Source organism: Neltuma alba, unplaced genomic scaffold (genome assembly GCF_004799145.2).
Source record: "Neltuma alba isolate B1F8T4 unplaced genomic scaffold, ASM479914v2 tig00011420_pilon, whole genome shotgun sequence".
Classification (NCBI taxonomy): Eukaryota; Viridiplantae; Streptophyta; class Magnoliopsida; order Fabales; family Fabaceae; genus Neltuma; species Neltuma alba.
Genome location: NW_021636104.1, coordinates 425,796 through 444,732, shown reverse-complemented (window position 1 = coordinate 444,732; position 18,937 = coordinate 425,796). Strand labels below are relative to the sequence as shown.

Sequence of the window (18,937 nt, the reverse complement as noted above, 5' to 3'; positions counted from 1 at the left end):
CATCATTTTTCTATTTTTTTCCAACCCAAATCAAATCTCTCGTATCCTCTTTCATTCCACTCGAAAATAGACCGTAAAAACTAATAAATGACAAATATTGAGTAAATATTAATTTACTAATTTATAAAAGTTCCTAGAAGGTATGAAATAACATTGTATTAATAATTAAAAATGAATAACTATAACAATAAAAGTTTAAATAATTATATATTTTGTTCTGTGCATTGCACAAAAATTGTTTCAGTAATTAGAATATAGAAATAAATAACTTTCTATTTTACAATTTGTTACCGAAAATATAGACAATTTATATCCGATAACGCATACAATACCAAAAACAAGTAACGTATCCTCCATCACACCAGACCGAGAGTCAGAAGTCAACAACAAAGTAACCGTATCAAACTCCTCCAATCATTGATGCCAAAAGTTGCCCCACAAACAGTAAGCAAGAGATGGTGCAATCAATGGGCTCAAATCTTAAAACCTGCGGAATAATTGGGTCAACCTACGTTGATCACTTAACTGACTTGTACAGTTGTACCCCAACGCTGCTCCTGCTGAACACAGCTCGCTCGTACATCAATCAGACCACCTCAATCTTGTGGTTCCTCATGCTTCAAGAAAAAACATCCCAAGGAGCTGTTTTAAAGAATTTCCTCAACGACATTGACAGTTACCAAAATAATAGAATGGGCAGATACAAACATAAAAACTGTTTCAACTAAGTACTTGTCATAGAAGAGGCCTTCCATGTTTCTCCTCCACTTTCTTAGCCATTAGCTATTGAATAAGCACTTCCAGGCACCTTGACAATGAGCTCATCCTCACTTCTATCCTCTTGTACCTCAAGAAGACCCTGTTCCTGAAGTTAATTGAAAAATGTGTTGAAAATTAAAATCAGACGGTAATCAGCCACTTTGCTGCTCAAACAACCGAAGGATTGTCTAAATAATAAATAATGAAAATAAAATACTTGCATGGGTCATCAGAGTTTTTGGCTCAAATGAAAAGAGCATGCTTGCGCCAGCGTCATGGTCTCAAATTCAAAGTATTTCAGGTTGTTATTCTACGAATGCAATAACCCCAGCCAAGTGGGAAGATCAAAAGCAGAATTTTAGAAGTTCATATCTGGTGCGTTTGACATGGACATGCACACTAGACTCACTATTTAGACATGATGATGCCACGAAATTCATCACAGTTATTGACAGTGAAACATTGGCGTAGGTGTTTGAATGCTCACCAAGAGATTAAAATATGTTAAACTTTTGACATGCTGAGAGCTGAAAATATGTTAAAATTGATAATATTCTGCAATGGAACATTTCAATACTTCATCTCCAATTTATAAACTAAAGCACCTTCATCAAGATGTAAATGTCAAAAGGCTAAGTTCAGCCCAGCATTCGAAATGCATCTCGTGATGCTCAGCCTCGAATACAACTTTGTACTTGCACACATGAAACCAACGCCTGACCAACATACCTTAATATCAGAACCTGTGGCGACCTTCGTTTGACCTGCTTTTAACTCACCCATCACCAATTTTAGCTGTTTCTTGGCCTTGGCTCTCTCTTTGCGTCGTTCGGTACACTGTGCTGTTGTAACATCATAATGGCAGGCCACGCAAAGGGTCCTCATATTCTCCAGTCGACATTCACCTACATGCAAAGAAAATTATATACATACGTACGTACATACATACACTTCAAGCTCCTCACTCAATTCATAAAATGCACGACTAAAGAGGAAGAGAGTCATCATGGTTGAAAATTTTACAAAATATTTACAAGAGAAGCTTGTTGACCAACCTACCAAACAAACCTGGCTTCTATAAACCAAAAACCCTTCAAAGACGGCTTCATGACACTAGTGCCAACCACAAGAAGTATGCACATGTCGAAAATAATGAGGGCGCAATGTTTGAGCTTGGTTATTCTCCTTTTCAAGCACATTATTTTGAATAATCTAATGCCACAAAAGAACACTTGGAAGCTTAAATTTTTTTATTGATTATGCTTGATTGGTAGACTACAATGTCAATAACTTTCAAACGGTTATTATGAGATCGAGTGACTGTAAGCCAAGAGCATAAGGACTCGTTTGGAAGTTCAGACCAGGTGGGATAAGGTAGAGTGGGAAGGGAGTATCCCCCCACTCTGATGATTGAAAGTTAGGCAAAAAATGGGATGGTAATATTGCCCACTATAAATTCAAACCAAAAGGGTGAAATTTTAAAGTCAACCATATTATATCACAGGTTTGAAGAGTGAAAATATCTTTATTGCCCTTGTATATTTCCCTTTAATGGTAGAAAGGGTGAAAAAGACAAATGGAACTTAAACCATCCAAAATCCCCTTTTAAGAGGTTTGAGAGGCGGGTAAGCATGGATTCTACTCTATTACTTTTTAACCATCCAAATTCAAATCATGTTTTTGGTTCCCAAAACCCCCCCCCTTTTTTTTGGTGGGATGGCTTTACTACCACATCACACTGCACTAAATCATACCTCCGCCTTGATATACTGGGACAATATGATCAGCATGCCACGCATTGCCTTCAGTTGGATCATTGACAAGCTTCTCAAGCCTGCAGATGGGCAATTGGTGTTCTCAGAAGACAAATGTTAAATTGATACGCAAAATTGTCAACAGCCTTCCCTTCAACAGCTCATTTAACAAGCCTATAATGTGCCCTTTAACATCATAGGAGACTGGCATTCACTTTTAAAGACTTACATGTTCTTTCGCTTAGCCACATTTGGTGCCACTTTCTCAATGTACTCTCTTCGCCTTGCTAGCGGTAAAGGTCTAATATGTTCAACTAGTTTATGACAGTCTAAATGGCAATTTGAGCACACCCCACGTTCAACTTCAAAAAGTTCCTGCAGATTTCATCTCAAGCTGGTTAACAAGAGCTTCGAATCTTACACTGAATCAAATAAAGAACATCCCCATAACAAAGGAAACTTTGGTACATATTCTACTTCAAACACGAACAAGTTCTTGCCTGACGAAGGAATTTGTTGCTTGTTCTCATGCGATACTCTTCATAGCAGACTAGGTTACAGAAGAGATCTTCAAAATATTCAGGTGACATGGCATTGTTACCCCTGAAAGCAGAGGAAATGATTGAAGACTCAAACAAATAATAACAACATATCACTTACCCTAGGACTTACATGCATGTCTTTTGACAAAGTTTACAGAGTGGCTCATCTGTCTGAGTCCAACCTTGAGTGTATTCTTTCTCCTTCTTGCCATTGCCACGCCGCAGGCAGACCTTTCTCCAAACAGCATCTGATGGTAAAGGATGGCTTATCTCCATTAAAGGAGTCATGCGCCGCTTGCTTCCACCATTTAGTAATCCCTGTCGGGAAAAATATTCATAGAGTTATATATGACCCAAAACAAAATATACAGGGGATAGACAGATTGAGGTGAAAGAAAAAATGGTATCCATAAGACTGTTCAAGTTATGCACACCTTATTGTTGTGGCTACTAGTTTCACTTAAGTAGCACAATTCAACAGCCAAGGGAAGTTGTAATGGCTTTCCCAGTAACTTTTTTCGCTCAATTGGCCTTAATTTCTTCCATTCATTTAAAAATCCCAAAAGAGCAGTTGTAAAAGCAAGACTATCTCCCATAGATATCTCTTTTTTCTTTTTATCACCGTCAGAAAGCGAACTGAGCAACTCAAGTTCCTCTGGTCGGAAATTTTTACAAAGCGGTTTTGGTCTTGTATCTGCACCCAAAACGCAAGTATACAAGTGGATCCTTCCAGTGTATGGGCTGACCTGAAGGAACAAGTAAAATTTAGTCTCATATTTATAAGTTGATCAGCTGTTACTAATGAAAAATACTTCACGTCACAGAGGCAACACTCCATTCTCATCCATATAAAGAACATCACTGTACACTCTTAAGACATTTTTGGGATCAAATTCAGATATAATATACCGTAAGACAACACTCACCAAACTAGCCCTATAACCATACGTTCAGAAAAAACATCACTGCACACTCTTAAGACATTTTTGGGATCAAATTCAGATATAATATACCGTAAGACAACACTCACCAAACTAGCCCTATAACCATGCGTTCAGAAAAACCAGAAGCAGTTGTACAACAGAGCAGACAGTACACTCAACCAACTCCATCTAATATGAAAAAGGGCAAAAAAAACATGTTACAAATAAGCTTGCCTCAAATCGTAGAGATTCCATGTGAGGAGAGGAACTTTCTTCAGCTTCAATTGGATGGACAGGTTGGGAGTCATCTGCTTTTATTGTTGATGTTCTTTTATTCTGGATCCGAAACACAAGAAACAACACCATGGGGCTGTCAAATTTACATGCATGAAAAGTGCAGTTGTTCTTTCCAAGTTAAATACTGTAAAGCAAATGCACCTCCTCCACTTGATTATCATCTTCACCACTGTTCTTTGGAATAAATTCTATCATCTGACCTTTGCTTCCATAAGTTTCATCCAGCTTACTCATGTCAAAACCAGAGCATTTTTTGTTGGTGTCAAAAACACCTACAACTAAATCTACATCCAAAGTAGAAGCCTCGCCTGATTCTGGGAAGGAAACCTTGTCAGCCTATTCCAAAAATATAAAAGAGTGTGTTTAAATAGAGAAAAATTAAATATGATTATAAGGTCAGAGAATCTAAACTTCAAGTCTTAACAAGAGTATTATTTACAAAGCAAGTCTGCTGATCAGCTTGATCACCCAATTTTGCCTCTGATTCCTTAGAATCTGCTTGGGAAGGTAGCAAATTTGAAACCAGGGAAATATCCAGCAGGTTGGTCGCCTGTTCAGAAGCTTCACCAGGTGCAGCTTGCTCTTCATGGATTCTATTGGTTTTGAAGAATGTGTCCAGGTAAGAAACACCTTCAACCTGCCATCCAATATCCCCACTCCCCCACAACAGGAAGTTGAATGTTATAGAAGAGAATGAGAAATAAATCAACTTCTAAGCACAGCAAAATTCTGACATTTTCTGTTTCATATTAGCCCATCAAAAGTTCACACGAACGATGAAAGACAAATATCGAATCCAGATTAAAATCACAAAAGATCCAAAAAAGGCAAAAGGTAACGAGATGACTGATGGGGGCAAATCACTTATTTGGACTTACTGCCACAATCAGAAACAATAAATTAAAAGTAAATATGAAATTATGACAACGTGAACTTTTACCAACAATCACTTGTAAAGCTAGCCTTTCAATTTATTTGTCTCCTAAGTTGGAAGGAAATGCACTCAATATAAAAGATTACCAGCCCAATAATTTCTTCTCTGAGTCTATAATTTGCAAAACATCACGTGGTTTGAACTACCCTATCAGTAAAAAGATGGGAAAAAGATAATTAAAGACCCCGTAAGAGAATTAATGTAAAATGAGGACCTGTGTGCAACTAATACTTCAAAATTCACAACTCAAATTTCTACATTTACAACTCGAAGTCCTTAGTTCACAATAATCTCCTTAAACGGTCCTTAACTGTCGTTCTCCCTAGAAAGAAAGCAGGTGGAAATTTCTTCTTTTCAACATATGAAAACTTATAGCGACACAATAATGATACCTGTATCTCTTTCATCCCATCATATTTACCATCTGTTGTAGATGAAATACGGTACAAACTTTTGTTCAGATTTTTCCAATGTGACTCATCCCAAGTATCCTGCACAAGGACTGAACCAGTAATTCCTGCTTGGGAGGAGTTCAAAAGAAGTCCTAATCATAAATAGTTGGAATGAACAACAAAATTGTAAGCACCTTTGCACAAAAGATATATACATTGACTGCATTTGTTTGCCCTCGTCGATGAGCTCTATCCTCAGCCTTCAAAGGAGATTCACATAATTAAGTATTGCAGTACAACAAAATACCCATTCCGAAAAATATATGAAACCAACAGAGCTCGAGAAGTGCAAAGGTACTCGTCATCAATAATACCTCATGCACAAGACTTAACATAGGTTATCATATAAGTTCAATGAAAGAAGACAGCAATATCATTAAAGCTTTGTTGGTCTAGTGTACCCCACTTGAACCACAAAATAGTATCATGTGAAATCACCCATGTCCCCTTTTTTTCCTTTCAAATGCAGTCACCTGAGGCATCCACTGTCCCCAGCGTGATTATCATTAAAAGAACCAGCATCATATCTTGCGATTCAATGCATAATGTTAGCCTCATTGAAGAAAAAAGCTCGATTGTCATCAATCATGCATCCATAGGACTACATTTTTCTTATGACATAATAATCACCATTTCTTTTTAACAGAAATGCCAATTGGTTTTCTGCATTTCAGAAAATGCAATCTTCTGCGGCATCTGCGACAACTTTGTATTTCATGTGTGGAGGCTTCCTAAACAGACTATCTTTCCCAACATCAATGGTTCAGATGATAGAAACACAAGCAAATGGCGTGTTAACCACTGTAAAATCCAAAAGTTAGAATGATATCTATCAAACAGAACCTGAAGCATCAAGGTCGGGCACTGAGGAAGTTCCAAGAACACAACATCTTGTGCTGTTGAGAAATCAAGTCCAAATCCTGCTGCTAAAATACCTATTATTGCAATTTTAACCTGACAGAAAATCATAATCTATGAATCAGAGCAAGACTAATTGAAACAGATGCAGCCATGTTGAGTATAACAATTAGAAAATATATTAGACATGGCGTGCTGTATGTAGGTCCATACAAAAGTAGTGAATAGAAAGGCAGCTAGTTTGATAGTAACAAAGAAGTGATAACTACAATATCGTTTTTCTTTAAAATTTACAGGAGTCTTACTGAACACATGCAAATTGATCTTTCCATAAGAAGAGTACAAGATTGACCTTAAACGGCCAAGTAAGTTTGTTGACCAACTAAGTACTTGTGCATGCTCACAACCAGGAAAAATTCACTATAACAATTCAATCATTAGTGCCAACAGGACAATAATGGAGCAGAGACGAGATTATAAGCTTATAAAACAAAACAAAACAAAACCAAAAAAAAAAAAAAAGGGAAAGGTGTCTGCTATTCATCAAAATATACCCCCTTTTACGTGCCATAGAAGCAAATAGAAGGCTAAATTGATCAATAATTTAAACAAACTGAAGGAGAAAAGGGAGAAGAAAACAGAAAAGTATCACAATTAATTCCAAGGAAAATGCCGCAACGAAGTTATGAATCCATGATACCTCTGGTTTTGAACGAAATGACACCACCGCTGACTGCCTATCCCTGGCAAGTGTGCTTCCATCAATTCGGACAAAACTAATCCCTTTCTCACACACAAACTCCTGAGTAATTTAAAAAGACAAACACTGTGTCACCCAGTAGGTCAAAATGTTAGCCGGACATCAAAGTCACCAAAGCCCCAGAGGCCAAAGAGAAAATAAAGTATGATTGTATAATGGTGGTGAACCTAGCATAAAGAGAGGAAACCCAAAGGCAAATAACTCTGATAGTAAATGCAGTGAATAAGGGAATATAAAGAAAACTGTAACTCCGAACTAAAGAAAAAACTACCTGCAACCCATCAAGAACTTTATGGTGATGAGCAAAAATTATCATTTTCGAAGCACTTTCTGTCTCGGCAACAACAGAATGGAGTGAAAGCCATTCACGAAATCCAGAAAGCTTGGCAATTCCAAGTTCCTGGTAGGAAAGCTTCCCTGATAATAGATATAAAAGAAATACAAACATACTTTAATGAAAATGGTCCTGCATGAATCAAATTCTAATCCATTCAATAGTTATTCAGCATCAATTTTTACTATTGTCATGGCACAAATTGAATCAAAGGGATTGTGTCAAGAAAGAGTAAGAAAGTTCAACATTTAATGATGTAAAATTCATTTTCTGAATAAACTAAATATTCCATTTTCTTTTGGAGCAAATAGAAAAGAGTTTATTGATTGTAATCCTTCCATAAGCTATACTGGAACCACAAGGTTTTCTTCATTAAAAGCTATCAAGAAAATAAGGTGTAATTTTCTTTTCCATCCCCTATAACAATTGCAAATCAGTAACGCCAACAAACATCAAACGCTTTAACTTTTGATTTTTTTTTTTTTTTTTGTATTATTGAACTTTATAGTGATCTTGGACAAAATGCACTTGGTATTACTAGGATGATCCTATTATTAATCCATTTAATTTATGAGATTAATGCTACATTTTATGAAGTAGTTGACTGTACGAAGAATTTGCTTAAGCTCTGCCATGTCTGGATTTTACAATGAAACACCATCATTAGCTGCAATATCTAACACATGACTGAACAAAGAGCTATTTTAAAACACAAACATGGGAATTAGACGATAAAGTAATTAAAATCCCTGGACAATACCTTCAGATTCATCCAAAGTTTCCAAAGTTACGTCTTCATCAACACTTTCAGAAGCATCAATATTTGACAGCCCAACTGCAGTTTCTGAGGCAACTACATTTGATCTCGTCAACATCCCATCATGTTCATCAGAACTGTCCAAAGTCATGTCTACAGTGTCACTTTTGGAAGTATTGCCAGTCAACTTTCCAACTGCTGTTTTTGCAGCAACTAAATCTGATCTCTTCAACAACAGCCTTATAATTTGCCGCCGTTTTGGTGGCAATTGTAGCAACACATGCTCCTTCAGGCGCCTTATCTACATGGACAACAAGTAAGACAAGTTTCTAACCAATCAAGAAGCTATATCTTCAACACTCATAGCACGGGTAGGTAACTATAGTCAGTAACCAACTGGAGGGTAAAATTCAGAGAGATGCACCAGAATTACCCTCCCAGGAGTACCTGAATTTTGTTTTCATATCAGGTAGCAATATGGTAATAATATAGCAAGAAGCTTGTATGATATATCACCAAAGCCAATATAAAGAAAATAGGAGGGGTAAGTACAACCAAATCAAACCCATTAAAGAATCTGATTTGGCTACATAAGCTCCGATAAATTGTTACAGAATGCATGGTTAGGTGACTAACCATTTATGGTGATGATGATGACGACGATCACAATAGTGCAAGTGATATGAAAATTAAAGCCATAAGCATCAAGAACCCACCATAACAGTTTGCTTGAGTAACACATTCAACTCTTCCAAGCGAATGCCCTTTGAAAAATCCTGCCACAAAAACCCCTTTTTTGTTAACTTTCACTAATGAACACAATTTAAAATAGAATAAATAAACAACTAAATGCCATCAGTTCAGATTCAGGAGACTTTTCACATCATGTGACCAGAGATGCGAAAAAGGATGTGACCAAATTACACATTTTAAAGGTGGAAAGAGAAGAAAAAATAAATATGGAGCTGCAGTTCAGAGAATCTAGCAATGCCATTAAGAAAAAATAAATATGGAGCTGCAGTTCAGAGAATCTAGCAATGCCATTTCTTATTTCTTTGCAAAAGCAGATATTACAAATATTTCTATCAGCAGACAGAACCAGATAATAAGAAGCATTATCTTCTCAATAGACCATGCAGTAGGCATGTTTTCTATTGATCAAGAACACAAAATAAATACAAAATGTTGTTCACGTTATTCAAACATAAACACACATACTTGATAAGCAAGCACACATAAACAAAGGTTATGAAGAGCTCTTCTAACAGGATTACCGCATAAATTTTGCCATGGGTTCCCTTGATATATTTACAATCACAATAAGTTTTAGCAAATGCATATTTATCCTTGCCCAGCAGTCCAGGCCTGTAAGACAGAAGTGTTATCAAGAAAATTGAAGAAACAAGCATCAAGGAAAGTAAATTTCAAATCTGAAAAATCTTCAATGAGAATATACTTGCCATAACATGTTTATCTGATGAAATATGTCATATGGCCTACGAGCACCTAGGAAGAAATGCACCATAGGATATAAGAAAACTATAAGAAGTTGAAGTTATAAAAAGAAAAAGAGAAAAACCAAGTTATACCATAGAATGTATGTGTGTGAGTGTGTAATGCACCACAATTTAAATCATAGCATGACATTAGTCATTCCAAGAAAAAATATTTGCAGCAAACTTGATGCAGCCAGCTTGCTGCGACCTATGCTACAACCTTGACAAAGAGGGTGTCCCAGACAGCAGTATTATGCGATTGACTTTTGAAGCTACATCAAGAACAGCCTTTATCTGCCAAAACAGAAGAAATTCAAAACACAATTCAAATCATTTGTTTCACAATAGAAGCAGTTTTCCGGCCATCCACTTACACACAAACAGAAAAGAAAAGGAGAAAAAGAGGTTCATAGAAACAACAAAAACATCAAACATCAGTTCTCTGCAAAGACTTTTTTTTTTGGCACTATCAGCATATAGTGCTGAAAACCAGCTCCATTAATACTTCCCACTGAACCCCAAGGTCTAGAATCTAGATGTATAAGATTGGCTAAAATAGTGAAAGGAATGCTCCAAAGGGATCAATTTTCATGTATAAGAACCTGCATCCACATGTACGACAAGTTTCAATTTTTCAATTTCCAAACAAGAAAAAGAAATGGAAGCTGTGCATACCTCCCCTGGTTCTGAGGTCTTCCTTGTGCATCGCACATGATGAGATTCATCAACAATCAAGAGAGCCCATTCTCGCCCAAGCATGCTCTTCCTCAAACGATGGAGCATAGTATAAGAAATAACCACAATTCTAGGGCATCTAGTTAAATAAGCAGGATTATCCCGATGACCAAAGACTGCATCAAAGGAAACAGGTAGATGCTAAAATGAAGGAACTAAAGGGATAAGTAATCATGCCACAGTAAGAACAGTGCAACTACCATGTGGACTGTTGACTAAATTCTATCTAAAATATTGTACTAGATGAAAAGTAACATAAGAAAGATACTTTCCGCATTTTTTCTTGATCAATGGCACGCCAAGCTATAGCCAGTATCATGTGCAGCACAACTCCAATACAGCATACAAGATAGGTAATCATGCCACAGTAAGAAAAGTGCAACTACCATTTGGACTGTTGATTAAATTCAATCTAAAATATTGTATAAGATGAAAAGTAACACAAGAAAGATACTTTCCGCATTTTTTCCCTAATCAATGGCATGCCAAGCTATATCCGGTATCATGTGCAGCACAACTCCAATACAGCATACAAGATAAGTCCAAGGCCACAGCCAATATGATTAAACCCAACAGAAGATGAGCTCATAGAGCTGAGAAAGTGAAGAAAGATCACTATTTTTTTGTATTTACTTTCCCTTGAATGATTTGAAAAAGTACATGGCTATATATATAAAGAAGGAAAAGTAACCTATCAACTGCTAGAATAGATTAAATGCATACACCTAGTACCTACCACTACGCAATGAAACAATATCTACTTGATTTTCTCCATAATTTGTTTTCCCATTTATCTTTTAATATTATGCATTATCTCAATAAAATAGGATATCTAGGTACATCTAGGTTAGCAAAAGGCACTAATAACACAGAGTCCTCCAATTTACATAAAATTTAAGCAAAAACATAAAGCACTACCTAGATGGATATCAGCAGGCGTACAAAAGGGAAGCCACCGCTCTAGTTCTTCTGCCCATGTAAAACGCAAAACAGCTGGACAAACAACAAGTATAGAACCTTCATTCAAGAAACATCCTGCAATAGCAATAGCCTGGGGAAAAACAAAAAGATAACAACTTCAGGTGATTCCACCATTTTATTGGACGAAGATGAAGCTTCTTAAATTCTACCTATTTCAGAGAATGAAATTACAATTAATATGTGAATGCCAATAAGCTCCATCTGTTTGTTGAAGTATCAACAGATGATATTCCAAGCAAATGAGAAATTACTGACTTTCTTGAGCAACATAACAAATGCCAACTCTTATGAACTGCATCAACAGGGATAAAAAAGTGTTTGAAATATAGCAAGACGCCATTTTATTTACCTGAAGTTATAGCTTAGAAGCCTATCTTACCTGGAGTGTTTTCCCAAGGCCCATCTCATCTGCAATAAGACAGCGGCCACCCCTTCTCAATCCAAATCTTAAACCATCCCTTTGGAAAGGCAACAGTGCATCCAACAGACCCGTTGGTAGCTTCCCAATTAACTCGTCAACCTTGTCATCAGACAAATGCTCGGGCCTGCAGGGTATCCAGCGATCCGTACCGGAGAAATGTGAAAATGCTTCAACGACTTTCAAAGTTCCCCGCGGAATTTCTTCAACTTCTATGTCCTTGACAATCTTCAGATATTTAAGGACAGCATGGTAATCCCTCAAGTTATACACACAGGAGTTTCTGCCATCATGATTCTGGGTGTAGTGTGAAGGCATGACCTATCAGAGGAGAAAACAAAAAATAAAATAATATAAGCAATAACAGCTCAAAATATCCCAGTCAACTAATTTCCTCAAAGTAAGCCTGATAACAAATATCGCGGACTCCAGCACTCACGTATTCAGAAGAAAAATAAAGTGTCTATCAAAAATTTAGAATCACTAAAGCATTAAAGATTGAAAAAAAATTCAAGCATTTTCTAGTATTTGAAGCAACCCAACATCAAGGCTCTAAAGCACACTCGCACATCCGCCCAGAAAGAAAAAATCTTTATCATGAATTCAAAATTATCAAACCATTTCGGTTATTATGTAGAATTTCCTCCGGAACCACGCGTGGTTTCAGAATGACTTACATGGGACAAATGATCACTTAGTCTCTGTAAGCACCATTCTTCTCCGGGATAGGGGGAACTCCGAAGGGGAAGAGGAGTTGCAGAGAAAGAGTCGGGAGAGCATATTTCGAGCCTAACCAAAAATTTACGGGGTAAAGGACCGGCAGAAACAGGCTCGACGGGGACCGAATGGGGTTGCCGGGGGAGCTGACCGATGGGCGGGGGCTTGGCAATGGATTCGGAAGAAATCTTACGGCACTTGAAGAGCTGCCAAGGGTCTTTCTCTCCCCGAGCTTCTAACACTGCCTTTCGTCTTTCAATGGCCGCTAACCGGTTCGCTTCAGCTTGTTTTCTCTGTTCTTCTGTGAGTACCATGGCATCCCGAGGGAAAGACCGCACAGGGTACAGTGTCAAAACTCTGGTTTGCCTCGCGAGTTTCAAGTTTTTTGGGCGCCGAATGACTCGAGACTGGTAAACGTCACGCGAGGTTTCCTTCTTATGCACGTGCGAAACCCGTGCCATGAAACCTTCAAGTTTTTTTTTTCAGTAAATACAGTAATTCATCAAAAAAAACAAAGACAACAAAACAGCTCAGCACCTAGGTCTGACCTTCTTCATCAAGTTCCACCTCCTGCACAATATATAAAAGCTTGCTTTCTTGTTATGGGAGGACTTAGCAAGATAGTGAGCTAAAACAACATTCTTTCTATCTGTTTGCCTTATGTAAATCTGCCACTCCCTGTTCACAATAAATCTAGCATCATCATCTATAATGTTCCTGGAAGGATGGTCTGAGTCCCATCCTCTTGTAACAAGATTTATAGCCTACATACAATTAGCATGCACAAAAATTTTCCTATATCCTCTGTCCCTACAAATACTAAGCCTGAACAATATAGTAAAGATTTTCGCAATAGCTAGTATAATTGTCATAATTTTACAACTAAAGCTGGTGATCCAATTACTTCTTTTATCCCGAAGAACCCTACTGTAACTATTGTTACTATTAATAAGGACAAAACTATCAACCTCGAGATACATTTGGTTATTTTGGAGACAATGTTTTGTTATCGTCTTTTACAGCAAAAAACTCTTAACTCATCACATTCGTGTCTATAAAAACCCTAAAAAAACTATTTCTATTATTAGTAGCACTCTCAAAATCGATAGCACCAAAAAGCTTCTTACGCCCATTGCATAAGATATCCTAGCAAAAGAGATTCAAGTTTTTGAATAATAAACTACTTTCTTAGCTTATGTACTAGTCTGACTTTAAGTATCTTAATTTTGAGAAAATAACATGTAGTCCTCCAAATTTTGCTAAAGTTAAAAATACTTCTCTTGATTTTTAATATAAAAACTAAATAATTAATTTGTTAATATTAAAAAAAATTAGTTAAGTTAATTATTTATAACAAATATGTATTAATTTCTTTAAGATATCCATTTATGTATATTATAATCACCCTTAATAAAAACTCCTTACCATATACAATCCATTGGATTGCTTTAAAAAAATCATAAATTTAAGAGGCAAAATAAATTAAAGTCTTCTAATCAGGGAAGGAAAAAACCCATTGTCTCTGGAGGTGGTATATTGATTTGAATTGCAAATTAATGGGACCGAGCTATAACACACCGTTCATTAGCAACTTATCTTTCAACAAATTATTTTAGGGATTTAACAGTTATTAAATTGATTATTTAAGTGTCATTTGCATTTAGTACTTGTTCGACCTAATTTCTGAGTTGGGATGCGTCTTAGATTGTTTAAACTGCGATAAATCATTGCTTGTGTTTTTCTCAAGTCTCAACCAGTTATACCCTTTCCATGGTGAGCAAACAAGGAATAGCTGCAAAACATAGGCCAAGGTACTAAAAAGACGATGTTCTTGGCCAAAGATTGTCTTCATTGGAAGAATGTCAGAAAGCTGCCTTGAAGATTAAAATGCTAGCAAGTTGATGACTGGGGTTTATTTGCACGTGGGTGTGCGTGTGTGATTCTTTGCTTCCTCTAGAGGCTGCTTCTGAAGAATGTTTGCTTCGCTCCTATTCATCTTCTGTTCATAAAAGCTGAATCTTTTATCAGCATAATAGAAAAGCCCATTTTCCAGTTTCAAATTCTTGATCAAAGAGGCTTCACTTTCAGGATGGAGGACAATAGGCTCAAGCAAAGAAGGTATATATCATCCATCCGAAACTGTTTGGGATTTTGTGTGTTGGTCCTACTTGAAAAAATGCATATTTTTTGTTCTTAATGAAATATTATCTTGCCTCTTTTTGCGGTAGGGTGTCATTTTCTGATCCACCATCACAAAAAGAAGGGCTTGTTAGGCCAACTGTTGAGGATGTGGCTGTGAATAGAGATGAGAAGCATGGAACTGCAGTTGCAGCTGCAGCGTTAGCCATTTACTCGCTGGAACAGGCAGAGTTGCTTAATTTGCAGAAGACGAAAGAAGGCCATGTATATTCAAGTGCTCAGACTATGAGAAGAAAAGAAGAAAGCAAATCTACGAAGCCAACTTTTGGTAATTATATCATATCCCAATAACAAAATACTCCTCCGATACTTAATATAAGACCTACTTAACTAATTTGATTAGATTAAGAAAGTTAGGTTAGTTAATTAATTATAAAAAATATGACATATTTTTTCTAAAACACATAATCATCTTTTTTTAATATCCTCTCTCCTCTTCTACTTGATTATGGTTGAGGGAGTATCTGTAGGGCTAATTTAAAAAAAATTGATAAATATGAGAAATAGGTATTATATTTAGAACCAAAATCAACTTAACAATTAGATTCTATATTAGGTACCGGAGGAGTATAACACAATATTTGAACAACAAAAAAGGTAAAATGTCAAGCATGCTTCTTTTTGCTTTTCTAAGTGCGTTTCAATTGACATTTACAGGAGAAAGTTGGAAGAAAAAGTCATCTAGAGAGGATCATGAAGGCCAGTTTGCTGTCAGACTTTTAAGGGCTGGACAATCTCCGAGCACTCCAAGCCCAACAGGCATAGCAAGATATGAAAAGCATAAGGAGAGTCACACTCCCTCACAACAAAACACTGTCAATTCCAGAGCAGAATCTTGGGAAATGGCCAAGATTCAAAAGCGGTAACGCCAAAACATGATTGTTGTTGGTCTTTTTAAGTATATTTTTGTCAAAAAGTTAGCCTCTTGAGTGGAGTGCCCCATGACATAGATATTTCGTAGGTTGTTGGTCTTTTTAATATTCTACCATGCCACACAAATGTAATTGATACGGTAATAGAAATATCTTGATACTTAACTCATAGAAAAAACCACGAGATGAACCTATCCCACAAAACTAGATTATTAGTCAAATTGCCCTGTGACTCAATTATCATCTCAAATCTTCATTTTTAAGCCAGCGAGAAAATGTCGTATTTCCGCAGTGTTATGTATATATCACGGAACGCGATATAAATCATTAAAAAAGTTGCCCCGGACTGGCCCTTTTTCTATGCAATTGCTCATATATGAATTGTGACAAAAAGTTTAAGATAGATTCTTTTAGTGATTGAAAGAAAACTTTTCAGATATGAGAAGATAGAGTTTAAGATTCGTCTATGGGAGGGTGAGAAGAAGATGCAGGCCATTCTTCAAAAGGATAGGACGAAGGTTTGAAATCTTGGATTTAACATTCCTCCCCCCCCCCCCACCGGAAGTTGTGAATATAATCATCTGATTGCTCATGGAATCGGCAGAACGAACTGGAGCAGAAAAGAGCAATGGCAATGCTGCATTATCAGAACAAGATGGGAATGATAAACAGGATAGCACAAAGAGCAAGAGCAAAGTTGGAAGACAAAAGAAGAAAGGAAGAGTCTGGGGTTAAAGAAAAAGCAAACGAGATCATAAAAACCGGCAGGCTCCCAGTAAAATATTTCTGCTTCAAATTCTTAATGGGTAGAAAATGAACAGTCTAGGAGATTATTAATCATGATTCAGAACTGCTTGGTTTCATTGCAGTGATTTAAAAATAACAATATACACATCAGAGTGGTTGTACTATGATTCTTATATTATTCATATTGTAGCTGGGTTGTTGAAATATCATATCTGATGTAATAGCAACATACACAAAACGTCCTTCATTAAGGCATGTTTACTTGTACAAGGATATGGTAAATATCAAAGGATTACTGGGATAGTAAATATATATATATATATATCATGGCTTTTCTCAACCTATATGAGCTGGGTATTTTTAGTTGGAATAATAGAGCTGATAGAAGACTGGTTTTGATACAGATCCAAAAACGTGTATCTGCAGAAGATTGTGACTAATAAAACAAAAAAAATCAAAGAAATGGCTGTATTCCTGACCACAAAGCACCAGTTTAGCTGATGAAAATTTGGAAAAGAGGTCCCCACTTGAATGATGAAGTGTGTGGTGCCTGCCTTGTGCAGTACCAAATCCAAACCATAGTGCTGTAAATGTTGGGAACAAAGTGACCCTCCTGCACTGTGGCAGCGTCCCTTCTTGTTTTGTCCACAGAAGCAAAAAGTCTTTCACAATGATAAGTTGTTATTTCTCTATTTCAGCACTTTCAATCAATTTATCTTTTCAGTCTAGTTAAATGCAAGATATCTACTATGTATAAGTATGCCTAATCATTTACACACACTACTATTAAGTCCACCCGCATGGTTAAGAGTCTGCGTCTGTGTCCAACTGATATTCCTGGCTGCAGGATCCGCAACAGAGATCATGGTGCTAGTGTGGAAGGTAAAAGTAAAAAATTGACAAACACCTGTGAAATTTTTATGACAGTTGTAAACACTTCGATAAAAAAACAAAAACAAAGCAATGAATCAAGATCACCAAGTTATCACTCCTTCTATTTATTATTACAAGGCATTTTTGACCACAAAGCACCAGTTTAGCTGATGAAAAATTTGGAAAAGAGGTCCCCACTTGAATGATGAAGTGTGTGGTGCCTGCCTTGTGCAGTACCAAATCCAAACCATAGTGCTGTAAATGTTGGGAACAAAGTGACCCTCCTGCACTGTGGCAGCGTCCCTTCTTGTTTTGTCCACAGAAGCAAAAAGTCTTTCACAATGATAAGTTGTTATTTCTCTATTTCAGCACTTTCAATCAATTTATCTTTTCAGTCTAGTTAAATGCAAGATATCTACTATGTATAAGTATGCCTAATCATTTACACACACTACTATTAAGTCCACCCGCATGGTTAAGAGTCTGCGTCTGTGTCCAACTGATATTCCTGGCTGCAGGATCCGCAACAGAGATCATGGTGCTAGTGTGGAAGGTAAAAGTAAAAAATTGACAAACACCTGTGAAATTTTTATGACAGTTGTAAACACTTCGATAAAAAAACAAAAACAAAGCAATGAATCAAGATCACCAAGTTATCACTCCTTCTATTTATTATTACAAGGCATTTTTAACTAACTCACGCAGTCCAGCGTAATTGGTTAATGCCCATTAAACATTCCAATCTCTCCAAATATACCCTTACTCATACAGTTGACTCTCTTGATGGAGAATTAACCAGACTAATAAGGGTTAAGTAACTTTTTCATTTGTCTGGGACATCTTCAGGATAAAGTCATCAATTACTCTTAAACATTCCGTAAAATATCTTATAAAACATAAAACATTAAAAAACATGTCTTATAACATCAAACGGAAGAAGTATTATGCATCAGAAAGATGAGTACGTGTGCGCGTGCATATTTTAGTCTTCTGTGCTTGAATAAAATTAAAGAAACTCTGACTCTGCAATAATGTGAAAGGACTCTGAACCTCAAAGTTTGGCAGAAGCAAGTACACCTGGACTTCTCTAGCTGTTTAACACCTCAAGCTATTATTGGAGTATCTCTGAGTAGAAATAAATTGTCCCGTAATTATTGGTTGTATTAAGAGTGGCACGTGACACAATATTAATGTGAATATGTTTGTACTCAAATTTTGAAGAAAATTTTTATGGGTTGTGACCTGTGAGAGTCCTTGTTTTTGTATGGGACCAAGTTTCTGCTCAATTGTCTCCACGCGTCTTTCTGGTTCAGGGAAATTGTCAATCACTGGTCCACACCCAAGAAAATATGTTCTTTGTAGATTTACATTTGATGTTCTTGAAAACGCCAATGATTGCTTAAGCTTTTACATAGATTAAATTTCTAAAAATCAATAAAGAAACATGTAGAATCGAATTATTTGGAAAGACAGATTATGAGACAGATCTAGAATAAACGCTCTAATCCAATAACAAATATACACCATGT

At 36.6% G+C, this 18,937-nt stretch overlaps 2 protein-coding genes across 8 annotated transcripts; one reads left to right on the top strand and one right to left on the bottom strand.

The window, feature by feature from the left end:
• Positions 1-182: 182 nt before the first annotated feature.
• LOC114713237 (DNA annealing helicase and endonuclease ZRANB3) lies at positions 183-13,412 on the bottom strand. Of its 7 annotated transcripts, none has more exons than XR_003737319.1 (26): positions 13,266-13,397; positions 12,678-13,151; positions 11,962-12,321; positions 11,520-11,652; positions 10,542-10,717; positions 10,087-10,160; positions 9,831-9,866; positions 9,645-9,735; positions 9,087-9,146; positions 8,374-8,671; positions 7,551-7,696; positions 7,220-7,321; positions 6,505-6,615; positions 5,796-5,861; positions 5,602-5,700; positions 4,715-4,912; positions 4,417-4,611; positions 4,213-4,320; positions 3,490-3,801; positions 3,186-3,373; positions 3,014-3,116; positions 2,743-2,888; positions 2,514-2,593; positions 1,489-1,664; positions 709-865; positions 183-617 (listed from the first exon to the last, which is right to left on the bottom strand). XR_003737319.1 is itself a non-coding variant. In XM_028897832.1 (26 exons), exons 1-25 carry the CDS (start codon positions 13,272-13,274, stop codon positions 773-775), a joined length of 3,834 nt encoding a protein of 1,277 aa, XP_028753665.1. In that variant the 5' UTR covers positions 13,275-13,397; the 3' UTR covers positions 183-642; positions 733-772. The 7 variants fall into 7 exon arrangements, 5 of the variants coding, with proteins under 5 accessions (XP_028753665.1, XP_028753664.1, XP_028753663.1 ...); XM_028897832.1 differs by having other exon boundaries at positions 183-642; positions 733-865; XM_028897831.1 differs by having other exon boundaries at positions 733-865.
• Positions 13,413-14,487: 1,075 nt separating this feature from the next.
• LOC114713228 (uncharacterized) lies at positions 14,488-18,278 on the top strand. Its single transcript, XM_028897822.1, has 9 exons — positions 14,488-14,528; positions 14,746-14,835; positions 14,946-15,184; positions 15,574-15,778; positions 16,225-16,306; positions 16,393-16,563; positions 17,327-17,417; positions 17,927-17,961; positions 18,255-18,278. The coding sequence occupies exons 1-9, from the start codon at positions 14,488-14,490 to the stop codon at positions 18,276-18,278; spliced, it is 978 nt and encodes a 325-aa protein (XP_028753655.1).
• The last annotated feature ends 659 nt before the right edge of the window (positions 18,279-18,937 follow it).

What these genes read in the sequence shown, in the direction of transcription:
- LOC114713228 (XM_028897822.1), top strand. Translation starts at nt 14,488, where the DNA reads ATGGTGAGCAAACAAGGAATAGCTGCAAAACATAGGCCAAG. An exon ending in ATCTACGAAGCCAACTTTTG is followed by an intron (nt 15,185 to 15,573) that starts GTAATTATATCA and finishes TGACATTTACAG; the next exon opens with GAGAAAGTTGGAAGAAAAAG. An exon ending in TCATGGTGCTAGTGTGGAAG is followed by an intron (nt 17,418 to 17,926) that starts GTAAAAGTAAAA and finishes TCCTGGCTGCAG; the next exon opens with GATCCGCAACAGAGATCATG.
- LOC114713237 (XM_028897830.1), bottom strand. An exon ending in GCCTTGGGAAAACACTCCAG is followed by an intron (nt 11,653 to 11,961) that starts GTAAGATAGGCT and finishes GTTTTTCCCCAG; the next exon opens with GCTATTGCTATTGCAGGATG. An exon ending in CCACAGGTTCTGATATTAAG is followed by an intron (nt 866 to 1,488) that starts GTATGTTGGTCA and finishes AATTAACTTCAG; the next exon opens with GAACAGGGTCTTCTTGAGGT.